Here is a 24,114-nt window from a genome sequence, read left to right on the forward strand (position 1 = left end):
ACTCAAATCCCCTAGCTATGAAGGCCAACATGCCATTTGCCGCCTTCACCGCCTGCTGTACCTGCATGCCAACTTTCAATGACTGATGTACCATGACACCCAGGTCTCGTTGTACCTCCCCTTTTCCTAATCTGTCACCATTCAGATAATATTCAGATAATGTTTTTGCCACCAAAGTGGATAACCTCACATTTATCCACATTATACTGCATCTGACATCCATTTGCCCACTCACCTAACCTGTCCAAATCACCCTGCAGCCTCTTAGCAGCCACCTCACAGCTCATATCGCCACCCAGTTTAGTGACATCTGCAAACTTGGAGATATTACACTCAATTCCTTCATCCAAATCATTGATGTATATTGTAAATAGCTGGGGTCCCAACACTGAGCCCTGCGACACCCCACTAGTCACTGCCTGCCATTCTGAAAAGGACCCGTTTATCCCAACTCTCTGCTTCCTGTCTGCCAACTAGTTCTCTATCCACATCAATACATTACCCCAATACCATGTGCTTTAATTTTGCACACCAATCTCTTGTGTGGGACCTTGTCAAAAGCCTTTTGAAAGTCCAATTCTATCACATGGACCCTTCTTCACAGTGTCATTCAGTAGCCTGAAAGTATACTTGCCAGATTTTAATTTGTTTGGCAAAGAACAGACTCATCATTAGATGACTCCTTTCAGCTTTTCTATCATTAAAGGTATCAATAATTTTTCAAATTGTCCCTAGCTTGTTCGTCCCATCGGTTTGCGGGCTGCCACATATTAATTAGTCTATTGGATTACAACCATGATAGGTTCATTCCATCGCCAGGCTTTCATTGGATATAGCTGGTGATGCTGGTGTGTTGGAGTTCTTTGTATTGCGAGGGATTCCCAGCATGATTATGGTGTATCCAACATGAGTATCCCTTCTTGCAAATGTGTCTGGAATGTCCCTTGTTTACCTACATGGGCACTGGAGAGACACCTTTTCCTGTATCTGATCTGTTTGGTTCCATTCCAATATCGGAAGCAGGGCAAAGAATGAAGAAAAAGGTAACTGGATTCAGAACAATTTAAATCCATTTGAACACTGGGTCAGTAGATAACAGATGCAATTCAATACGGACAAATACAAAATGAATGAATTGTCTGTGCAAGATTGTATTAAATGGGACAGACATAATTTGTGAGGGAGGTAACAATAGGGTTGTGCTGGCTCATGATGTAGGTACACTTTGCACTGGGAGCTTGGGGATGGACCCTGTTGAAGTTTTGGTTGGAAGTTGATAACCTAATTTGAAAAGATTACTGGCAGATGAAAGTGTGCCGAGAATGTTGGGCTGTAGTACACTTGGCTCAGGAGTGCAAAATCCAGCAAGTCAGCCGTAGCTGTAGAGTCAGAAAATGGACTAATTGTTGGCAATGGTCGAGCAGAGACAAGTGAGCAGCTCCCTCTGATGCTGCAGAAGTGCTGGTCTTCCTGCAGAAAGTGCACCAAGGGAGAAGGGCCCTACTTGCTGAAGCCCATCTTCCAGTCAGAGGTGTTAGCTGTATGGAGGGAGGTTGCAAACCACATCAACGAAGTCACCCAGCTCCCTCACTCCTCTCTGCAAATATTAAGAGCAAGGCAAAAAATGAATTTTTTCACACGTTTCTTGTGGGGTTCATCAAGCACTTTTCTTGTGTTCGAATTTGGAATGTGGACTGTATTTTTGACCTTTTGTTGCCCTGAGAAGGTGGTGGTGGTGGGCCTTCTTGCACTGCTGCAATCCTCCGTTTGAATTCCAGGATATTGAGCCAACAACAATGAAGAAACGGTGATCCATGTCCAAGTTCGGATGTTGTGTGACTTGAATGGGAACTTGCAGCTGATTATGTTCCCGCAATATTGCTGCTCTTACGCTTTTTGATGGTAGAGGTCGCGGGGGAGGGAGGTGCTGTCAATGCATCTTGGTGAGTTACTCCACTGCAACAAATACTTGGTCAATAGTGCAGCCACAGTGTGCTGGTGATGAAGGGGTTGGATATCGAGTTCAGTAGCAGCAGTACTGTCCAAGCAGACTGCTCCATCCTGGATGGTGTTGAGTATCTAGAGTGTTGTTGCAGCTGCCCCCGCCCAGGTGAGTGGTGAGTATCCCATCACACTGCTGACTTGAGCCTTGCAGATAGTGTAGAGGCTCTGACGGCAACAATAACCATCTTTATGTCAGGAATGCTTCTACCCTTGGGAGGGTTTTCTGTTTGACCACCATTGATCTCAATTTTGATAGGACTGCTTGGTACTACACTTGGTCAAATGCTGCCCTGCTGTCGAGGACCGATACAGTCCCCTTTCCTCTGCCAGTCAGCAATTGTGTCTGTGCCTAGGCTGTGGCTAGGTCTGAAACTGAGTGGTTCGGCCAGAACCCAAACTCTGCTTCGGTCAGCAAGTGATTGGTGAGTAGGTGTCATTCCTTGGCACTGTTGATGATTCTTTCCATCACTTTATTGCTGATTGGGAGGAGGCTGATGGGACGGCAATTGGCCACCTTAGATTTGTACTGCATTTTGTGAATAGGTCATAACTAGGCCATTTCCATTTTATCAGCTAGCTGTTGCTGTCATAGCTTGGCTGGAATAATTTGGTTCGGCGATGGCTAGCTGTGGTGCACAGGTCTTCAGCTCTTATCAGGGCTCATAGCTTTTTGCTGCTTCCCGTGTACTCAGCGCTTCTTAAAGTGGTGTGGAGTTGGTTAGATGCTAGTGTCTGTGATGATGGGACCTCTGGAGCAGGCTGAGTAGAATTATCCACTCAGCACTTTTGGCTGAAGATGTTTCTAACACTTGGCCCTTGTCTCTTGCACTCACGTGCTGGGTGGTACCATGGCTGAGGAAGGGGATGTTCTTTCTCCTCTGCCTGGTTGTTCACCACGGTTCTCAAATGGATGCAGTAGGCTACAAAGGTTTGCTTTGATCCATTGGTTATGGGATGGCTGAACTCTGTCCATAGTCTGCTGCTTCTGGCATTTAGCATAGAAAATTCAGACAAGCCTGAGACCCAACATATCCAGGTTCCAGCGGAGTACGTGGCTGTTCAGATGGACTCCCTCCAAGCAATTTTGACTCCACTGTGAGAACTGTAGAAAACCTTCTAATTTATAATATGAGAGAACCATGGTATTCCTCTGAACACTTGCTTCAATTGTCTGTTTAGCACCTTTTTTGAATTTGCTTAACAAACTTCAATTAACATTTTTTTTCTTGCCAGAACTTGAATTTTAACCAGATGAAATTAAACGCAAGAGAGAATAAAATATACCTGAGGACTAATTGTACACGTAAGTCAATGAATTGAGCAGAGCTAACCCATTAAATACATAGTTCATTTTTGTCAGCTCCCTTCTCTCTCTAGTTTCCAGTGGGATCATTCACTACGGTACCCTTATTCACTTTTCCATCACTTCCATGTCTGACTGCCAATCTGATACTTCCTGTGTAGCTGCAGCACCTGTCCATTCGCCTCTTCTCATACTGTCCCATGCACTCCTTTTCTTTCGGGCACCAATTTACATGTAATCCTTCCCTCCAGTATATTATTTTTGCTCAAGGTGCTGTCTCCACTGCCTTGGGGAGACCAGACGTGGATTGGGTTGCACTTTTCTGGACACCTCTGTTCCATTCTGTCTAAGTGTGATCCTGACCTCTTTGTGCCGCACCACAATGGCGCTGAATTTGCTGTCGGAGGCTTCCCACGGGGAAATGCCTCCGATCCGCAAATAAAATGCCCGTGAACCTGGTGGTCCGGGAGGTACAGAGATTCGTGGTCCTGGGCCTCACCGGGTAGCCGCAGGTTGAGGCCCACGTATCTCAGGGGCGCGCGCCATTCCCAAGCGCCTCGGGATCATGTGGACCAACCCAACCAATTAAAAGACGGGAGTCCCCATTCGTACTTATGGGGATTCCATATGTACGGAAACCCCGTAAGCATGAACAGGAATACCCCTGAAAATACATCTACATATCAAATAAATAAAAACAAAAAATTACACACATAAAATTAATTAAAATTACTGTTTTCGCTACGCCACCGTTAGTAGGCCCGATAGTCAGCCTTTAATTTGAGCTAACTGCGAATTTCGGCAACTTTAGTCTGGGGCCGATCGCGCTGCGAGAGGCCTTTGGGCGGGGTGGGGGGAATCAACAAAAAAAAAATTGGAGAACACATTCACAAAACCCTTACCTACTAAATCGCTGAAAAATAATTTAAAAATAAAAACTTTAACTTACTTTTTTTGCAGGTCTTCATACTTCCCGCTGCTAGCAGGTTTTTCCTGTCAGTATTCTGGGTGCAGAATACGGGTGCGGAGAGAGCCGAATTTCGGGCGAAAACTCTATTTTGAGTGTTGCACGCCGGCGCTCCTCTCCCCAGTGATACGTGGAAAGCGCAGCAACAAAAGGTCATCGAAGGTCCCGCCGACTGGTTTTTCGCCGTGGAGGGTGAAATATCGTCAAAAACCCAATCGCAAAGTCAGCAAATTTCTAGTCCTTAAAGGGGCTAACAATAAACTTACCTTATTGTACAGGTTTTTTAATGTATAAATGATTTATTTTTATGTTTTTTTTAAAACTCTTACACTGATAAAAGCAGGTGTAGGAATTTCACGGCATTCGCTGGACAGAAGTTGGGCAAAAAGCTCACTTCGCAGTCCTCTGTGAGAATTGAGTTTTAACAACCTTAGATGTTGGCTGTCTCCCCCATTTTTCTTGCTTGTTTCTTCCCATCATCTTCCATTTCATTCCCCCCTGCACTCCTCCCCCCCCCCCCCCCACCAGCACTGACACCTCCGTACCCCCCCCCCCCCCACTGACACGCTCTCACCCTCCCCCCCACTGACACACTCTCACCCCCACCCCCCCCACCAATGACACACTCTCACCCCCCACTGATGCACTCTCACGCGCCCCCCCCCCCAACTGACGCACTCTCACGCCCCCCCCCGCACTCCCCCCCACACTGACAAACCCCCCCCTCTCGCGCACTGACACAATCACCCCCCCCCCCCCCTCCGCACTGATACGCCTCCCCTCCCGCACTGATACACTCGCAGCCCCCCCACTGACACACGGATGCTGCTATGTCTGCCCCTTTATTAGTACACCAAGTCTGTCCTATACACTGTACACTCCCAAACCCTTTAACTGTGAGACACTTCTTTTAAGGCAGTGCTGTCATGAAGGCACATAGGAGATAATTTTTACTTCCAGCAATTGTGTAAAATAGGTGACTGTGTCAGCAGCCCGTTTTACATCTCTCTTGATATTTATTTCCAATGAAGTCAATAGAAATAAAAATTGAGAGATGTATAACAGGCTGCTGACTCTATCAATTGTTGTACACTTTTGCACAAAATTGAGATCTAGCCCTACCTGTGTTGATATTGAAGCAGTCTTTGCACAGCTGTATAACTGGGCATATTGCCTTTGGACCACAGGAACATACAGTGGTTTCTTGGGGTTTATGTTAAATGCTGCCTGATGGTAACATGGCTCAATGATGCTGGTGATGCTGTGAGCCTGAGATGTAGTCTACTCAGCAACCCTGTGAATTAACATGCTTTATATTCCCACAGGCTCATGAGTGAAGATGGTTTTAAAGGTTTGAACTATGCCAACTGATCTTGCCTGTATTACAGAAACAGCTTCAGCAGGCGCGATCATGGAGTCTCAAAAGGTAAGCATTATATGTTGTGGCGCTGAACAGTGGGGCAAATCGGACTTGCCCACAGCGATGTGTGTCTTGTTTGATACTTCTAATGTCAATACCTAGTTATATCATTTTGCAAGATTTCATTTCCAAGGAGGCTTGGTGAGGGTGAGCCGAGGTTGCAGACCTGTGCTGTTACTGTCCTATGTCTGAGCTGCCAAATCTGGCAAGTTGGTGTCGGAGCTTCACAGAGTAACCCCGCGATGTGTTCCACCAGGCGCATGGTAACTGGTAACCTCTCTATGGGAGAGGAGCTGGAACTCACAGTGCTTGCTCCATTCAGCTCCAGCAATGCATTGCCCATCTCTCATGGATGAGTCCATTCACAGTGAGGGCTATCAGGCTGTTCAACCACAGGAGGTGGCATAATCAAGCCTGATGCAGGCAGCCCCCACCTCACATTTCCCAGCGCGGACACTTATTACAAAAAGAAGGAAAGATTTATATAGCACCTTTCAAAACCTCGGGACGTCCCAAAGCGCTTCACAGCCAATGAAGTACTTTTGAGGTGTAGTCGCTGTTGTACTGTAGGAAATGCGGCAGACAGTCTTCCCATACCAAGGTCCCACTAACAGTAGTGTGATAACTAGGACATGCTCATTTGTGCTGCCAAAATGACCCCCCCCCAGCACTCTCTCCCCCGCCCGTGTCTTTCTCTCTCTCTCTCTCTCTCTCTCTCTCTCCCTCCTGTCCGTGCCTTTCTCTCTCTCTCTCTCTCTCTCTCTCTCTCCCCCGCCCGTGCCTTTCTCTCTCTCTTCCCCGCCTGTGCCTTTCTCTCTCTCTCTCTCTCTCTCTCTTTCTCTCTCTCTCTCTCTCTCTCCCCCTCCTGTGTCTTTCTCTCTCTCTCTCCTCTCCTCTCTCTCTCTCTCTCTCTCTATTGTGTTCCTAACACAGATGAGGCTGCACATGGGGAGGTTAAACTAAGTGTGACCTCAGTCTTTAATAAGACACTCCAGAGTGAAGAACAGGCTTTAGGGACTGGCTTATATATAGTGCTCCCAAGGGATGCTGGGATCCCTTGGGACTTCAGGGGATGAGCTCCCTGGTGGCGGAACATGGGACTGCATGCTTTACAGATACAAAACTCTCTCTCTCTCTCTCTCTCTCCCTTTCTTTCTCTCTCTCTTTCTTTCTCTCTCGCTTTCTTGCTTTCTTTCTTTCTCTTTCTTTTTTTCTCTCTTTCTTTCTTTCTCTCTTTCTTTCTTTCTTTCTCTTTCTTTCTCTTTCTTTCTCTCTCTTTCTTTCTCTCTCTTTCTTTCTCTCTCTTTCTCTCTCTTTCTTTCTCTCTCTTTCTTTCTCTCTCTTTCTTTCTCTCTCTTTCTCTCTTTCTCTCTCTCTCTTTCTTTCTCTCTCTCTCTCCCGCTGTCTCTCTCTGTATCTCTCTGTTTCTTCTCTCTCCCCACCCCCCTTCCCCCAGGCCCTCTCTTTCAGAGTCGGTGCCTTAGGTCCTGCTTCTCGAAACCACGAGGAGGGAATGATTCGGGCCGGTGGGATGCCAGAACTTGACGGGGCGGGGCTTGTCGCATGTCTGTCAAAAAAAAGTGCAGTACAAATAGTTTCATTATGATAACTACCAGACAATCTGTTTTTGCTGATGTTGATTGAGGGAGAAATATTGTACAGGACATCCAGTATAACTCTCCTGCTCCTCTTCGAAATAGTGCCGTGGGATCTTTTACGCCCACTTGAGAGAGCAGAATGGATCTCGATTTAACGTCTCGTCTGATCAATGGCACCACCGACAATGCAGCACTCCCTCAGTATTGAACTGAAGTGTCGGCCTAAATTGTGGGCTCCAGTCTCTGGAGCGGGACTTAAACCCACAACCTTCTAACTTAGAGGTGAGAGCGTTGCCACTGAACCACAGCTGATACTAAGGAACAGGTATGCTGGCTGCTTCTCTTTCTCGCCCCCCCCGCCCTTCCATTTCCAGGAACACTGAAGGCCTCTAATGGCACTCCACCTTGGACCCAGAATTCATTGAGGTCAGTTATAAAATAACAAGATCAAGAACTAACTACCATAAGGGGCAAGGTGGTTTAACTTTTAGCCTGTAGCAGGCTCAGCGATCAATGTGGTGCCGAGAATCTCCTGTTTCCTGCCCAGATGTGACAGCAGTCAGGGGACTGCCTGATCTTTGTAACGTTGTGCACCTCCTCCTCGGGAGGCAGGTGCAATCCAGTCAGATCAGCAATATCCCGAGCAGAATGACCGTCCAACTACCAGGCAAACGGGAAGTTTAAAGCCAGGCACCCTGTAACATCCTAGATTCCATGCTCAGTCGGCACTCAGCTGATCTTGGCCAAGCCAGCAGCTGGTGTGCTACTGTTACTTATAATGCTCTGAACTCGGGAGGGAAGGTACCAGCAAGGACTCCTCTTCCTGATCTCCATCCACTGACTGCTTGTGGTTTAAACAGCTCATTGATGCTCACTGTCTGAGCACTTGGGCAAGGTACCAGGGGACTTTCCCAGCAGAGTCAGCACATTCCGGAGAGGAGGGGAGAAAACTGCGCTAGTCTAGGAGTAATGCTACAGTCCCAGTGCCCTGATTATAGTTTAAACGCTAAATCTCTGTGGTTAAAAGGCATGAGTTTGTTAAACACTTTCTCTGTGCTTGATATGTACGTCTGATACCGTTTCCATTGTGATTTGTTGGTATTTTGGTGATTGTGTAGTTAGTTGGATGCCAACTGAGAGACTGACCAACTCCTGCAGCAGTATGGACCCACCAGTGGAGAAGGTGGTCAGTGCCACAGTGGTCTTTGGATAGTGGCATTTCTGTATAATATGAGATGCATCACTCAAAATGGTGGATGGCACCGAATAGCCATTTAGTGGTCTTTTTCGCTGTGGGTTTAATTATTTGTTTATCAAAATTAGGGATGGCAGTGCCAGAGAATGATACCCACCCCATATTTTGGTGGCACATTCAGTGTCAAAGACCACCTATAGGTTAGAATCAGCATAAAACACTCTCTACCCTGAGCCAACAATTTCACTTAGTACCAGGGCATAAAAAGCAGGCCCTACTGCACCAGCCAGTTCCCACACCATCCATCCTTGTGACCTCCCTGAGTGAAGCTTTGTAGCTAGCAGGCAGTTTATTATCGAGTTCTTTAAGGATCTTTTCTGTTAGCAGACAGCTGGTACATCCAGCTCATGAGTTTATATCCACATGGACCAATGTGCCAGAACAGTGCTGTAACCCACAGCACTAGTCCCCTCCAATCATCCACCTTTTATACAATGTGCGAAGTCAAGAACCAGAGAAGCAAGCATTTCCCTTTGTGTGAAGAGCTGACCAATTCTCCACTATGGGCTGGCGACTGAACTCTGGATACCCTCAACCTATTTTCGTCATTGTAGGAAGTAAAGCAATCTCTGAGTAATCCAGTGTCTATAGTGGTTACAGATCCTTGAGTCAGTTTATCTATGTAAATAAATATAATTAGCTATCATTTGTGTTAGTAATAGCTGTGGTTTCTTGAGCTGCCTTCGTTCATCATCACGAACCAAGTTTACTAAGTAGTAATTGTAACTTTCAATGAACGCTGCAGGAATACAAAGGAATGTTACTTTGACCATCATGTGGTACTTTTGAAGGCTTGTACTTCTTTCAGCTTGTATTTCTGTCCACATTCCTGCATTGTACTGGAGAATATTGGAAAGATATCTTCCTATGGCACTATTTTGAAGAAGAGCAGGGGAGTACTGGCTAATATTTATCCCTCAACCAACATCATTAAAACACATTATCTAACCACTATCATATTGCTGTTTATGGGAGCTTGCTGTGCACAAATTGGCTTCCTCGTTTCCTACATTGCAATAGTGACCAAAAGCACTCTTTTTTCCATTCCTGGGATGTGGGTATCGGTGGCAAGACCAGCATTTATTGCCAATCCTAATTGCCTTTGAGAAGGTGGTGGTGAGCCGCCGCCTTGAATCGCTGCAGTCTTTGTGCTGAAGGTGCTCCCACAGTGTTGTTAGGGAGGGAGTTCAAGGATTTTAACCCAACAACGATGAAGGAACGGCGATATATTTCCAAATCAGGACGGTGTGTAATTTGGAGGGGAATGTGGAGGTGATGATGTTCACATGCTCCTGTTGTCCATATCCTTCTAGGTGGTAGAGGTCGCGGATTTGGGAGGTGCTGCCGAAGAAGCCTTGGCATGTTGCTGCAGTGCATCTTGCAGATGGTACACACTGCAGCCGATACACCGGTGGTGGAGGAAGTGAATGTTGGATGGGGTGCCAATCCAGCGGGCTGCTTTGTCCTGGATGGTGTTGAGCTTCTTGAGTGTTGTTGAAGCTGCCCTCATCCAGGCAAGTGGAGAGTATTCCATTACACTCCTGACTTGTGTCTTGTAATTGGTGGAAGGGCTTTGGGGAGTCAGGAGGTGAGACACTCGCCACAGAATACCCAGACTCTGACCCGCTCTTGTAGCCACAGTATTTATGTGGCTGGTCTATTTATGGATCTAGTCAATGATGACCCCCAGGATATTGATGGTGAGGGATTCAGTGATGGTAATGGCGTTGAATGTTTCATTATCTGAGGAGATGCGAATGGCACTGAACACTGTGCAGTCATCAACGAACATCTACATTTCTGACCTTTATGATGGAGAAATGGTTATTGATGAAGCAGCTGAAGATGGTTGGGCCTAGGACACTGCCCTGATGAACTCCTGCAGCGATGTCATGGGGCTGAGATGATTGACCTCCAACAACCACAACCATCTTCCTTTATGCTAGGTATGACTCCAGCCAGTGGAGAGTTTTCCCCATGATTCTCATTGATTTCAATTTTACTAGGGCTTCTTGCAAGTGGTGTTTAACATGGAGGAGTACTGATTCATCAGCTGAGGGAGGGCAGTAGGTGGTAATCAGCAGGAGGTTTCCTTGCCCTTGCTTGACCTGAAGCCATGAGACTTCATTGGATCCGGAGTCAATGTTGAGGACTCCCAGGCCCACTCCCTCCCTCCTGTATACCACTGTGCCGCCACTTCTGGTTGGTCTGTCCTGCCAGTGGGACAGGACATACCCAGGAATGGTGATGGAGCAGCCTGGGACATTGGCTGAAAGGTATGATTCTGTGAGTATGACTATGTCAGTCAGACTGTTGCCTGACTAGTCTGAGGAACAGTTCTCAAATTTGGCACAACTCGCCAGATGTTAGTGAGGAGGACCTTGCAGGGTCGACTGGGCTGTGTGTGCTGTTGTTGTACACGAAGCTGGTGCTTGGGTGGATGCTGGGTGCTCCGTCCAGTTTTATTGTTATTGGTTCTTGTCGTGGTTAGTTACAACTGCGTGGCTTGCTAGGCCATTTCAGAGGGCAGTTCAGAGTCAATGACATTGCTGTGGGTCTGTAGTCACACATAGGTTAGATCAGGTAAGAATAGCAGATTTCCTTCCCTAAAGGGCATGAGTGAATCACAAGGGTTTTTGCGACAATCCGATAATTACATGGTCAGCAGATTTAAAAAAATTAACTGAATTTAAATTCCCGAGCTGCAGTGGTGGGATTTGAACTTGTGTCACTAGATTCATTAGTCCAGGTCCTGTAACATAACCAGTATGCTACCCTTCATTAGGTGTAAAACTCTTTGGAACATCTTGAGGTCGCGAAAGGCACTATATGAATGCAAATCTTTATTTTTTGGGGGATTAATTTGAGTCTGTGTTGGATAGATATATGCGTCAGGTTAGATGAGAGACTGTTGAATTAGATATAGGTTTGCTTGTTGGGTTGGATGAGAGACTGTGGGAGAAATGTGACCTCGTCACGCCCTTTGTTTGGGTGAAAGTATTGGGGGGTGCAAATCAGGGTGTCCACTCCTTGTTTAGGACCTGCTTGATATTTGTCATCACCCGGGCGGAGCTTGCATTGCACATGCTCCTCTCAGCTTTTCCAGATCTATAGCGGCCGAACCAGCGATCCTTGAAGGGTCCTCCCGCGAAAAGGTAAGTAACTTTTTTATACTGTCATTTCTGTAGAGCAAGAGTGCCCCTCCTGGCTCCATAACAATACTGTGGGCTGAGTTTGACGGTGTGTGTATTGGGAGGGATTTCAACCTGATGTGTGTGCTTGCACTATAGTTGGTGTACTGTTTGCCCATATATTGTGACTTGAACAGCACAATGTAGTTTAATGAAGTATAAAGCTGTTTTTCTTCTTATACCTGAGCAGTACAGTTTCACTTCTGTATAACACTCCAAGTAGGAGCCCGTCAATCTAGTGTACTACATTAAGAGCTGAAGGCCATTTGTAAACTGTTGATCCAGCAGCAGTTAGAGTTTCTGCGAGCTGCTGACAAATGCCTGTTGCTAACCGTGTGTGTGTTGCAGGTTGTGTGCCTGCAGATGCAAGGAGATAAAGCGTTGAAAGAAGAGAAGTACCAGGAGGCAGTGAACCATTACACCCAGGGTCTCGTGCTGGATTCCAAGGACTGCCAGCTATTATCGTGCCGGACCATGGCCTTCATCCAGATGAAGCGATACGAGGATGCGTGTATTGATGGAGAAATGCTGATCCAGATCCAGCCCAAGGCCCCACAGGTCAGGCCTCTGGGAGACACTTGTTGGGAAAACCCACTCACTCAGTTTAAAAGTTGGGGGGAAAAGAGCTCTTCCAAAATGCATTCAGAAATTAAAACTTGTCCCTCTTATTCCCCTGGAGTTCAGCGGATCGGTCTACCTGCCAGTGGCCTAGTTTACCACTGGGTGAAGAGATTGTGGAGTTTTTGATGCAAATACCATCCCCATTTACCATCAGCAGGCAAATCTAGTCATGGGGCTGGAGTTAAGAGGCTGATTTTTCTCTACTTATGTAGGTCATGTCCAAAAGATTGAGAAGTGGTGCCAATTTCTCCTGATTGATAATGTATTAATAGCACTGCACTTTCCTGGGCCAGCTCCTTTGCATCATTGCTCACAGATCGAGATGCAGACCTGGGCAAGTGTGGGGTGGGAGTGGGAGAGGAAAATGACAGTATATGTGAAGTTTAAAGGAGGAAGATAATTAAAGAGGTGGTGGGGGTGGGAGGGTAGCGGGGGGGGGGGGTGTTACAGAGCAAGGACAGGAACTCTGAAAGGTTTCAGCCAGGCTCAAAAGGCATTTCAACCCCTTAGCAGCCTCTGCTAAGGCCAAATGGATAATGAGTGAAGAAGTGACAGCCAGAAGTGAAGAGGAAGGAAACCCATGTATAGGCTTGAGGCTGCAGCTGGCCAGTTCTGTGCCAGCGTATGGTGCATGCTAACAGCAGATATTTTTACATCAGATGGCGCAGCTCTGCATCTGACTCTCTACTGACCCAGGCCCTGTGAAGACATCTCCCCTGGCAGCAGCCAGGTCAGTGCCAATATAGTTGGTGGCATCTTGTTATGTGGGAGCAATGAGGCTTTTCTGACTTATGATCACCCTGCCGTGCCTTGTTTCATTCAATGCCACTTAAAGCATGACCTGTTGGGGGTATAATTCACGTTTAGCAGCAGCATAACATCGGTGGTGGTAGATCACCTGCCCATTATACCACCTGCACGATTGACAATGATGGAAAAGAAAATCTGTCTAGTTGTAAAATGGGTTACCAATTGGATATTGTCCGTTTTTCACTAACGCTCAAGAACAATTTCATCCCCATTAAGTCAATCTATGTCCCATTGAACTTGCCCCAGAATTTCCAGCCTTTCCCCAGGTAGGTATTTCTGGGACTCTGCCTTGTCCAGGAACTGGACTGGGGTAGCCATGGTAATGAGGTTGGAGGGCTATTCCCAACCCTTCTGTCTCACCACCTTGTCATTTTATTCAAACGGTGCATATTTCCTGGGATGCCTAAAGAAGCTGGAGTAGGACTTCCTGCCTGGGACCCCTCAGATCAGATGGTCTGAGAGAAACAGAGAGCAAAGCAAGGTTGGTCACAAAGGTAAGTGCTCTATTTCTCGTGCAGCCTCTCAACAGATTTATGTCCGAAGACCTTCTCCAACAGATATTCTTCAGTTTCCACATTAATTTCTCAACATTAGGCCCTGTGCAACCAGACCGTGCCAATGGCTCGGCCCACCAAATTTGGGTGCGCCGAAGCCTGGACAGCAAGGGTACTGCCTATCTAGTGCCTGGGCAAGGGGGGGGTTAAATATGGAAGACCTCCACAAGACTGAGTACTGTGAGCCAAAACTGATGTGACCTTAGTCTCTTTAATACAACTCCAGAGTCCCTAAGCAGCATGGCAGACAACTTTTTATACTCCCTTGCATGAGGTGTGCAGGTGACCCTTGGGCCTCCAACAGTTGCGCCCTCTGGTGGCAAGTCTTACACAGTTACAATGTTTACATACATAACATCGGTGGAGGGAAATATCGGGTTCAAATGTCAAAGAGGAAAAGGCCATTTGAATCGAAGATTTGGGTGTGCCTAATCAGGTGGTACAATTCTCTGTTACTGTGCTCTTCCATTACAGAATTATTACTTGCTGTCCCTGGCTAATGGGTACCTTGGTCATCTCCAAAAGGCTTTCCAGTGCCTGCTTCGTTGTCTGGAGCTCGATTCAATGCATCAAAAGGAGATTGCGAAAGACATTTACAAGGTCACCAAGAAACTGTGTAATGACGAAACACAGGACAATTACTGTGATGAGAACGGTACACCACTCTACTTTCATACCCTGGTCCAGAGAGCATATCAGAGTACAGAGTCAGTCTGTCACATAGTTAGGTATATGTAGACATGAATACAGATACAGAACACTCTGCTTCCAATGTGTAACAGTTCACGGGCAAAAAGTACAATATCAGGAAGAGTAGCTGAGGTTGACTTTTGGTGCCACGGTCTACAGCTTGTGTTCCAGTCAAGGATTTCAGTAACTGAACTTTAGAGAACTGAAGTGCAGTGCGTTTGACCGGGGCCTGCAGTGGGGACGGTGGGGGGGGGGGCCTGCAATGGGGACGATGGGGGGAGGGGGCCTGCAACGGGGACGGTGGGGGGGGGGCCTGCAACGGGGACGATGGGGGGGGGCCTGCAACGGGGACGGTGGGGGGGGGGCCTGCAACGGGGACGGTGGGGGGGGGCCTGCAACGGGGACGGTGGGGGGGGGGGGGCCTGCAACGGGGACGGTGGGGGGGGGCCTGCAACGGGGACGGTGGGGGGGGCCTGCAACGGGGACAGTGGGGGGGGCCTGCAACGGGGACGCTGGGGGGGGCCTGCAATGGGGACAAGAAAGCAGATCTACTTCTTTCTCCCTGCAAACCTCTCATAAGAACACAATGAAAGGTAACTAACAAGCAAACGTATTCATCTCAACCATCACAAACCATCTCCGGTATCCTAACTCACCCTTCAAAGCTCACCCCCCCGGTATCCTTACTCTCCTATCAAAGCTCATCCCCCCACCCCCCACCCCCCGCCCCGGTATCCTTACTCTCCTATCAAAACTCATCCTCGGTATCCTTACTGTGCCATAGAAGGTCATCCCCCCCCCCCACCCCCCCCCAGTACCCTAACTCTCCTATCAAAGCTCATCCCCCTGATACCCTAACTCTTCTATTGAAGCTCAACCCCCCCCGCCCCCACCCCCCACCTGGTATCCTAACTCTTCCATTATAATATCCAGCTGAATTTGAAGCTTCCCTAATATTTATGTTTCTACCAACCTTCCCTGAAGATTATTCTAAACATTTCCCACTCTTTTTGAATAATGACTTTTTTCCTCATATCCATTTAACCATTTTTCCCTAAGTTAAATCCTCTGGTTGATTTAAATCCCAACCTGTTCACCACTGTCCTTCAGAGAAGGGAACCTGTCACCCAATCCTGGCCTGACCTACATGTGAATCCAGTGGTTGACTTGTAATGTCCTCAGGACAACTAGTGAGAGGTAACATACCAGTTTGCCAGTCACCCACACCTCATGAACAAATTAAAAAGTAGTCCTTTTAGTAAATAAACTTTAAATTATGGCAGTTTTAGACTTTCTTGAGATAACTATATATCTACTATTTAGGTTTGGATGAGGTGCTTCTCAAGATTGGGAACCTGCTGTGTGATGCTACATTACACGATCTTTGCATTCAGTTGGTCAGCTCAGCCATACAGCTTTGTCAGTCAACAATGAGTGATCCAATCAGAATGCAGTTCTACCTGATCCATGCCAGTTGTTATTCAGCAGTAAATGACAAGGACATGGCCAGAACAGCCTATGGAAACTGCCTGAAGCTGGCACTGACTCTGAGGAGCACTGAAGAGAAAATCAAGGTATGAAACAGGACTCAGTTTGCCTCCAGTTTTCCTGCCTGACTTACGCTGGGGTTCGGTTCCATAGGCACCTGAAGCTCTCCAGGGCTTCATCTAAAGTGGCCACACTCACTGGCGAGGGCCTGTGTCAGTCCAGATCTATTCTGAACTTGCAACTGTCCCCAGAGTTGGAGGATTTATTATCCTGGATGTTTCTTGAGCCATGGTTACAAAATTTGAAATTTTATTCAGCAAGAAGTGCACAACTATTATTCTTACTTTCAATCAACAATCAGCTGATAATTTAATTATAAAAATTGTTCATTGTAGGATTTCAGACTACTAATCACAATGCAGTGAGGGCATTATAGGGACAGCATAGTATGTCACCTCTCCTTGACCGCCCTTCTGTACTGACATGTATTTCCATCAAAGGGTCTCACTCAACTAATCACCCAATATAATAAACCCTTGATATTACGCCTCACCCAAACGAACCGCTCAGTATTACACTTCACCCAATCTTAACCACTCAATATTACATTTCAGCCAGTCTAACTGCTCTCTATTACACCTCACCCAGTCATAAATGTTCATTATTATAGCTCACCCAGTCTAACAGCTCAGTATTACACCTCGCCCAATCTAAGGGAAAAGGGATGATGGGGAGTGGGCAGGGAAGTGGAGCTGAGTCCATGATCAGATCAGCCATGATATTGAATGGCGGAGTAGGCTCGAGGGGCCTTATGGCCTACTCCTGTTCCTATTTCTTATGTTCTTATGTAAATACTCAGTATTACACCTCATCCAATCTAACAGCTCAGTATTATACCTCACCCAAACTACAATATTTCAATATTACACTTCAGCCAGAATATAACAGTGAATTGTACTTCACATGTTCCTCTATGCTATCTTCCCGTGTTAAAATCTATTCTTGCCTATGATGTTATGGCTCTTGTTGGAGAATTGTGTAAGATGTTATCTGGGTTGTGGTTGTAGTGCTATGCAGGTCTGGCAGAAATACATATGGAAACTGGATGTCCTGAAGAAGCCATTCGATACTCCCTCGAACTTCTAGCAATCCTGGAGCTCAGAGAACAGCAACCCTGGGACCACCTTGCCCGAAATGAAGTGCAGCCTATGTCCACCAGGTACCGCACTGAACTCAATGTACAGAATCACAGAACATAGGTAGTTAGAAATGAATAGAATTAATACTGCACAAATCTTCCAAAGTATTCTTTTACCTATTGGTCTGTGGACTGTTTTATTTTTATTCCTTCGTGGGATGTTGGCGTTGCTGGCAAGGCCAGCATTTATTGCTTATCCCTAATTTCCCTTGCAAAGGAGGTGGTGAGCCACCGCCTTGAACTGCTGCAGTTCGTGTGGCGAAGGTATCCTACAAGTTGTTAGGGAGGGAGTTCCAGGATTTTGACCCAGTGACAATGAAGGAACGACTATATATTTCCAAGTCCGGATGGTGTGTGACTTGGAGGGGAACTTGCAGGTGGTGGTGTTCCCATGCACCTTCTGCCCTTGTCCTCCTAGTTGTAGTTGTGGGTTTGGGAGGTGCTACTGAAGAGGCCTAGAGGTATAGATGGTACACACTGCAGCCACGATGCGCCAGTTGTGGAGCGAGTGAATGTTTAAGGTGGTGGACAGGGTGTCGATCAAGCGAATTGCTTTGTCCAACAGTGCTTGTCTGAGGCTCCCTGCTAGCGGTGCTTATGGGAAATTTGGGGGTGTGCTGCCTAAGATCTTTTGACCAAATAGTGCACATTAACTCCGTGTGCAGTGTTCCTGTTAATGCAGTGTTCCCGTTAATGCAGTGCGCTGTATTCCCATATTATGAGAGTTAGGATATTAGGAATGGGCTGTGATGGGGAATTAGGGTATCTGGGAAGGGCTGTGATGGGGAGTTAGAGTATTGGGGTTGGAAATTGATAGGAGGGTTAGGATTACGGGATGGGTTGAAAGGCTTTTGTTTGTCATTTAATTTTTTTCTCTTCTGAAATGTCACAAAAAGTAAGTTTTGTTCTAAAAATGTGGATAAATACCACCAATAAAAGGTGCTGTCCATTTGCTTTGTTCCTGCCTCCACTGCCCCTTAATAAATAAGTGATTGACAGGCTGCTGTAATGCCAGACAGAGGTACTGACCTGCTCAGCAGTACTACAGATAATGGAGGTGTTCCATAGGAAAGTGTAGAGACCAAACATTCTGTACGGCAGTGAAAACCACTGCGTAGTTAACCGGTGTATAATTGAAATAATAGCTCACCTCCCTCAAATGTCAGCCTTATAGTATGATTCTGGAGTGGAGCTTAGAACCTAAGGCTTTTTGACTCCGAAGTGAGTGCGACCCAATGAGCCAAACTGACACTTGTTGTATGATAAACGGAATAGTCGCTGAATAGTTGTACAATGGAGAAGTTATCCAATGCTAGGACGGTCCCTATATCAGCAGTGATACTTGGTCATCACCTCATGCTTCAGTTCTGTTTGAGACTCCTCTATGTTCTCCAAAACACAGTGGATTTTGTAACAAACCAAAGTGATCCTGACTCCAGTGCTGTTATTTATTTGCTGCAGAGAATTCTGGAGTATGGAGGGAGAGATGGCAGTGTATCTGAACCTGACCAAGGCCTACAGTATTATTCATCAGTACCAGAAAGCATTGACATTTGGGAAGAAGTATCTGGAACACCTAATAGGGGCACAGCCTCGGGGGTACTGTCTGGACGTTACAGCTGCTTATCATCAGGTGCGTAGTTTCAAAATCTTCTGGAATTGTTGATCATGATTGTGAGCTGAGCTGGGGGCGGGTAGAGCAATATGTTTGCCATTACAATAACTCTGTTGGTCTGACCCGGCTCGAATCGGTTGTGCTGAAGGCTGGATTAGTTACTGATTGTTCCTGGGCCACTAGTGGGTGAAATGTCTAATTTTTGAGCAGCTTCCACCTCAGAGGGATAGGTATCATCCCTTTCCACAAGCTTCTTCAGTTGGAAGGTTACAGGGCTGCAAATGGCCAAACAAAATCATCCACCATCCTAAATGTGGATTAAATGCTGAGGTGCTGGAGGTGTTCCATAGCATTGTAGGTTGTCAGTGCTGAGATCAAACTGCTCCGACAGGGACCGAAAAATATCCTGTGGTTAAGGAAGAAGGGGATTTTTTGGAAGCATCCTGTCCTTCATCTGGGAGGGATAGTCAGGAATACCCCACTCTGCCTGAAGAGAGTATTGCGGGGGGGATAGTCAGGAATACCTTACGCCTTTTTGCGCTGGGATGAAAAATCGGCTGTTTTTTGGCTTGCGACCAATTGCCTCATAATCCTGTATTGCTGCTCTGTGCGTGAGCAGTGTTTCCTGCCCGATGGATGAAGAATGTGACCGGGGCTGGTTGGCAGGATGACAGTAACAGAATACACATCATATCATGCAGATACTGTTAGTTTGCGGTAACTGCAGACTGATGCTGTTGACACATCTTCATTTATGCTAGCGATTTTACACTGGTTGTAATTTCTCTTGATTTTTTTTTTGAGCGCCATCGCATGACTTTAGTAAATACCACAGACATTGCTCTGCCTCTGTTTATAATGTAGCATGTATTGCATCGTGTGCATATTGTAATCGCTTGTATTGGAACTTGTCAAATTGATGGCAGGATAGTTTAATTTCACCCTGCCACTCTAACGACATGGTCCAAATTCCTCTCCACCTCCCCCCCCACCCCCCACCCAATCTGTACCTCCAGCCGCACAACCCTCCGAGATCTCTGCGCTCCTCCCAATTCTGATCTCTTGCACATCCCCAATTTTCATCACTCCAGCATTGGCAGTGCCTTCGGCTGCCTATGCCTCTAAACACTGGAATTCCTTGCCTCTTCATATCTCTACCTTTAAGAAGCTCCTTAAAACCTGCCTCTTCGACCATGCTTTTGGTCACCTGTCCTAATATCTCCTTATGTGGCCCGGTGTCAAATTTTGTCTGATAACATTCCTGTGAAGCACCTTGGGACGTTTTACTATGTTAAAGGCACTATATAAATGCAAGTTGTGGAAATCCTGGGGCGACACAAAGAGGACAGGGAGCTGGATATTGCAATTCCAGCCCTTTTTCTGACTGACTGTTTCCTGAGTGCAAAAGAGAGGAAATTCTCCCCAATGTTTCATCACTGAAAGTCCTTCGGAAAGGATTTGGAGAGCTGGGAAGCATCGGTGGAAGGTGCTGACTCACTGTTTGTTTGTGTTGCAGGTTGCCAAACTACAAGAGAAATTGGGGTTTTACAATGAGTCTGTGATTAACTACCAGCAGTACTGTGAGCTGAACAAGGTGCTGGGCAACACCGCAGCCGCGGCTGAGGGTCATGGTGCAATGGGTATAGTTCATACTACGCTCGGTAACTATGATCTTGCACTGACCCATGCTCACCAGAGTTTGAACTTGTCCAGAGCCCTCGGAAAGCGGCAGCCTCGGTTAGCAGCACTGATTAGACTCGGTGATATATACTGGACAATGGAGAACTTCGAGGAGGCAGCAAACTGGTTCCAACAAGCTTGGGATCATGACAGCAAGGGAGATGATCCCAAACTGAAGTGCCAGGCTGCACTGGGTTTAGCGGAGGTTTATAAAGGGACAGCTCATTATCAGCATGCGTTGTACTTCTACGAACAGGCTCTGGAAGCCATAGCGGAGTCTGGGGAGGATGAGTTGATCTACAAGTGTAAATTCAAGATTGCGTGCAGCTGCCAGTTCTCCTACTCTGCAAACGAACTGACAAAAGGATGCAAGGCCTTTAAGGAAGTGATAGAGTATTACCATTGGCTTAGTAGGAAATATACAGTTGAAGGAATCATGCTATCAAAAGAAATCAATGATGTTCTTCTGGAGAGCTATGATGGGATCCAGTCAGTTCTTGAAAAACTAGGTAACCATGTGAAGGCACTGCAGTATGCAGAGGCTGGCAGGAGACACAGATTTCTAACATGTGTATTCATGAAAGAGGAATCCCCAGCATGGAACAATGCGATGGATGAATCTTCAACATTAGTCATCCCGAGCTTGGAGGAGATTTATGGCATCCTGGATGGCGTCTCCGGGCCTGTGTTGTACTACTCGTTGGTGGAAACTGGCCTTTTTGTGTGGATGCTGAAGGCGAGGGAAGGCGTGGTCTACTTTCATGCCACCAGCAATGCAGTGTCCGAAGCTGTCCACGAGCAGATCTGCCAGTTCCTGCAGCTGCTGAAGAACAAGTCCCTGCTTTATGAGACTGAGGCCAGGAACATCCCAAAACGAAGTCTGAGGCAAACCACTGTCTGCAAACTAAACAAGGTAGTGATTGAATTAGGAAGTGCCGAATGGCCTGGTGGGTAAAAGTGTCAGCCTTGGTTCAGAGGGTATCACTCTCACCCCCGAGTCAGAAGGTTGAGGGTTCAAGGCCAACTCCTGAGACTTGCGCACAAAATCTAGGCTGACATCTTAGTGCAGCACTCTCTCAGTACTGCACTAATCAGAGGTGCTGTCTTTTGGTTGAGACATTAAACCCCATCTTCCTTCTCCGGTGGATGTAAAAGATACCATGGCACTATTTCGAAGTAGAGCAGGAGAGATCTCCCCGGTGTCCTGAACAATATTTATTCCTTAACCAACATCACTAAAACAGATGATCTGGTCATTGTCTCATTGCTGTTTGTGGGACCTTATTGTGCGGAAATTGGCTGCTAGGTTATCTACATTACAACTGTAACTACACACTTCAAAAAAATACTTCATTGGCTATGAAGTGCTTTGAGTGTGTGTGAAAGGTGCTATATAATTGCAAGATTAGGTGAGGAAGTGGTGAATGGCCTGGTGGGTAATGATTGGGTGAGGAAATGGTGAATGGCCTGGTGGGTAATGATTGGGTGAGGAAGTTGATACGTCCTGACTACACAGTATAAATGCACACGAGGCCCATGCTTGCGAGAAGGTCAGTCTGTGACCTGTCCTTTATTCTTTAGCACTCAAGTGATGAAGGTGGGTGGAGCTCTCCCTTTTATACCTGAAGGTCCAGGTTAGGAGTGTCTCCCACCGAGTGGTCAGTGTTCTCACTGTGTACAACTTAGGTCAGTTTATACATGGGTTACAATGCTGGTTGAATACATGACATCACCTCCCCCCCCCCCCCCCCCGCCCCAAAGTCTTATTGGGATCACAGGTTGAGTCTCTCTGGTGGTTTACGCTCCCTTGTAGAGCGCCTGAGTTGGGGCTCCGGTTGTTGGGCGCTGGCCTGAGTGTCTGCTGTTTGCAGTGCCTCAGGCCTGTCCGGACTGCCCACAGTGACTGGGCTCTCCTCCCTTTGGTTCCGGTGTTCGGTCACCTGTGGTGGAGTGAACTCTATATCGTATTCAACCTGGGGTTGCTGAACCTCCTTTTTGTTTGATCCACATGTTTGCAGCAGATTTGTCCATTGGTAAGTTTAACTACCAGAATCCTATTTCTCTCTTTGGCAACCACAGTGCCTGCGAGCCATTTGGGCCCTGCAGCGAAGCTGAGGACAAAAACAGGATCATTTACATCAATACATCGCGCCCTCGCATTCCTGTCATGGTAGTGATATTGTGCCTGGCGCCTGCTCTTGACAATTTCTTTCATGGTGGGGTATATAAGGGATAATCGGGTTTCCAGCGTCCTTTTCATTAGTAGCTCTGCAGGTGGAACCCCTGTGAGCGAGTGTGGTCGGGATCTATAGGCCAACAGGAGGCGTGATAAGCGGGTTTGTAGGGAACCCCCTTGGAATCTGAGCATCCCCTGTTTGATTATCTGCACTGCTCGTTCTGCCTGGCCGTTTGAGGCCGGCTTGAACGGTGCCTTTCTGACATGATTAATTTCATTGCCTGCCATGAAGTCCTTGAATTCAGTGCTTGTGAAACACGGGCCATTGTCGCTGACCAAGATGTCCGGTAGACCGTGGGCGGTAAACGTTTCCCGTAGACTTTCTACCGTGGCAGAGGATGTGCTTGAATTTAAAATGTCACACTCGATCCATTTGGAGTAGGCGTCTACTACAACCAAAAACATTTTCCCCATGAAAGGACCTGCGTAGTCCACATGGATGCGTGACCAAGGCTTGGCGGGCCATGGCCAGGGGCTAAGGGGGGCTTCCCTGGGCACACGTGTTGCACCTGCGAACACAAAGTTCCAGATCTGCGTCTATCCCTGGCCACCAAACGTGTGACCTGGCAATTGCCTTCATCGTGACAATGCCCGGGTGCCCATTGTGGAGTTCTCTGATGAACACCTCTCTGCCCATCTGGGGCATGACTACGCGGCTTCCCCACAGTAGGCAATCGGCCTGAATCGAGAGCTCATCCTTGCGCCTGTGAAATAGTTTAAATTTCTCAGGGCATGCCCTGTACGTGGCTGCCCAGTCCCCATTCAGGACACATTTCTTGACTAGAGACAATAGCGGGTCTCTATTTGTCCAGACTTTAATCTGACGGGCTGTCACGGGTGAGCCTTCGCTTCCGAAAGCTTCAACAGTCATGACCATCTCAGCACCATGCTCGGTAGCCCCCTCAGTGGGGGCTAGTGGGAGCCTGCTGAGTGCATCGGCGCAGTTTTCGATGCCTGGTCTGTACCGAATTGTGTAGTCATAGGCAGCTAACGTGAGTGCCCACCTCTGAATGTGGGCCGATGCATTTGCATTTATGGCCTTGTTGTCGGCCAAAAGGGACGTTAGGGGTTTGTGATCTGTCTCCAGCTCAAATTTCCTGCCAAACAGGTACTGGTGCATTTTCTTTACCGCATATACACATGCGAGCGCCTCCTTTTCTACCATCCCGTAGCCCTTTTCTGTCTGGGACAGATACCTGGAGGCATAAGCTACCAGCTGTAACTGACCCTAGGCATTGACATGATGTAACACACACCCGACACCATAGGACGATGCATCGCACGTTAACACAAGTTTCTTACATGGGTCATATAGCGTTAACAGATTGTTGGAACATAACAAATTGCGTGCTCTATTAAAAGCCCTTTCCTGGCTGTCCCCCCAGACCTATTCGCGACCTTTGCGTAGGAGCACGTGTAGCGGCTCTAGCAGCGTGCTCAATTTGGGAAGAAAGTTACCAAAATAGTTCAGGAGCCCCAGGAAC

The 24,114-nt window shown here is 47.1% G+C and overlaps 1 protein-coding gene across 1 annotated transcript in view; it reads left to right on the forward strand.

Annotated features, from left to right (window-relative positions):
• LOC139232754 (tetratricopeptide repeat protein 28-like) overlaps positions 1-24,114 on the forward strand; it is a 428,802-nt gene that overhangs the window by 59,668 nt on the left and 345,020 nt on the right. The window contains exons 3-10 of the mRNA XM_070863256.1: positions 3,238-3,307; positions 5,663-5,700; positions 12,087-12,296; positions 14,198-14,378; positions 15,737-15,987; positions 16,969-17,120; positions 18,561-18,732; positions 20,231-21,307. Of these exons, the coding sequence (XP_070719357.1) occupies positions 3,238-3,307; positions 5,663-5,700; positions 12,087-12,296; positions 14,198-14,378; positions 15,737-15,987; positions 16,969-17,120; positions 18,561-18,732; positions 20,231-21,307 (2,151 nt within the window). The remainder of the gene's footprint in view (positions 1-3,237; positions 3,308-5,662; positions 5,701-12,086; positions 12,297-14,197; positions 14,379-15,736; positions 15,988-16,968; positions 17,121-18,560; positions 18,733-20,230; positions 21,308-24,114) is intronic.

The sequence above is a fragment of the Pristiophorus japonicus genome, chromosome 20, assembly GCF_044704955.1.
Source record: "Pristiophorus japonicus isolate sPriJap1 chromosome 20, sPriJap1.hap1, whole genome shotgun sequence".
NCBI classification, from domain to species: domain Eukaryota; kingdom Metazoa; phylum Chordata; class Chondrichthyes; family Pristiophoridae; genus Pristiophorus; species Pristiophorus japonicus.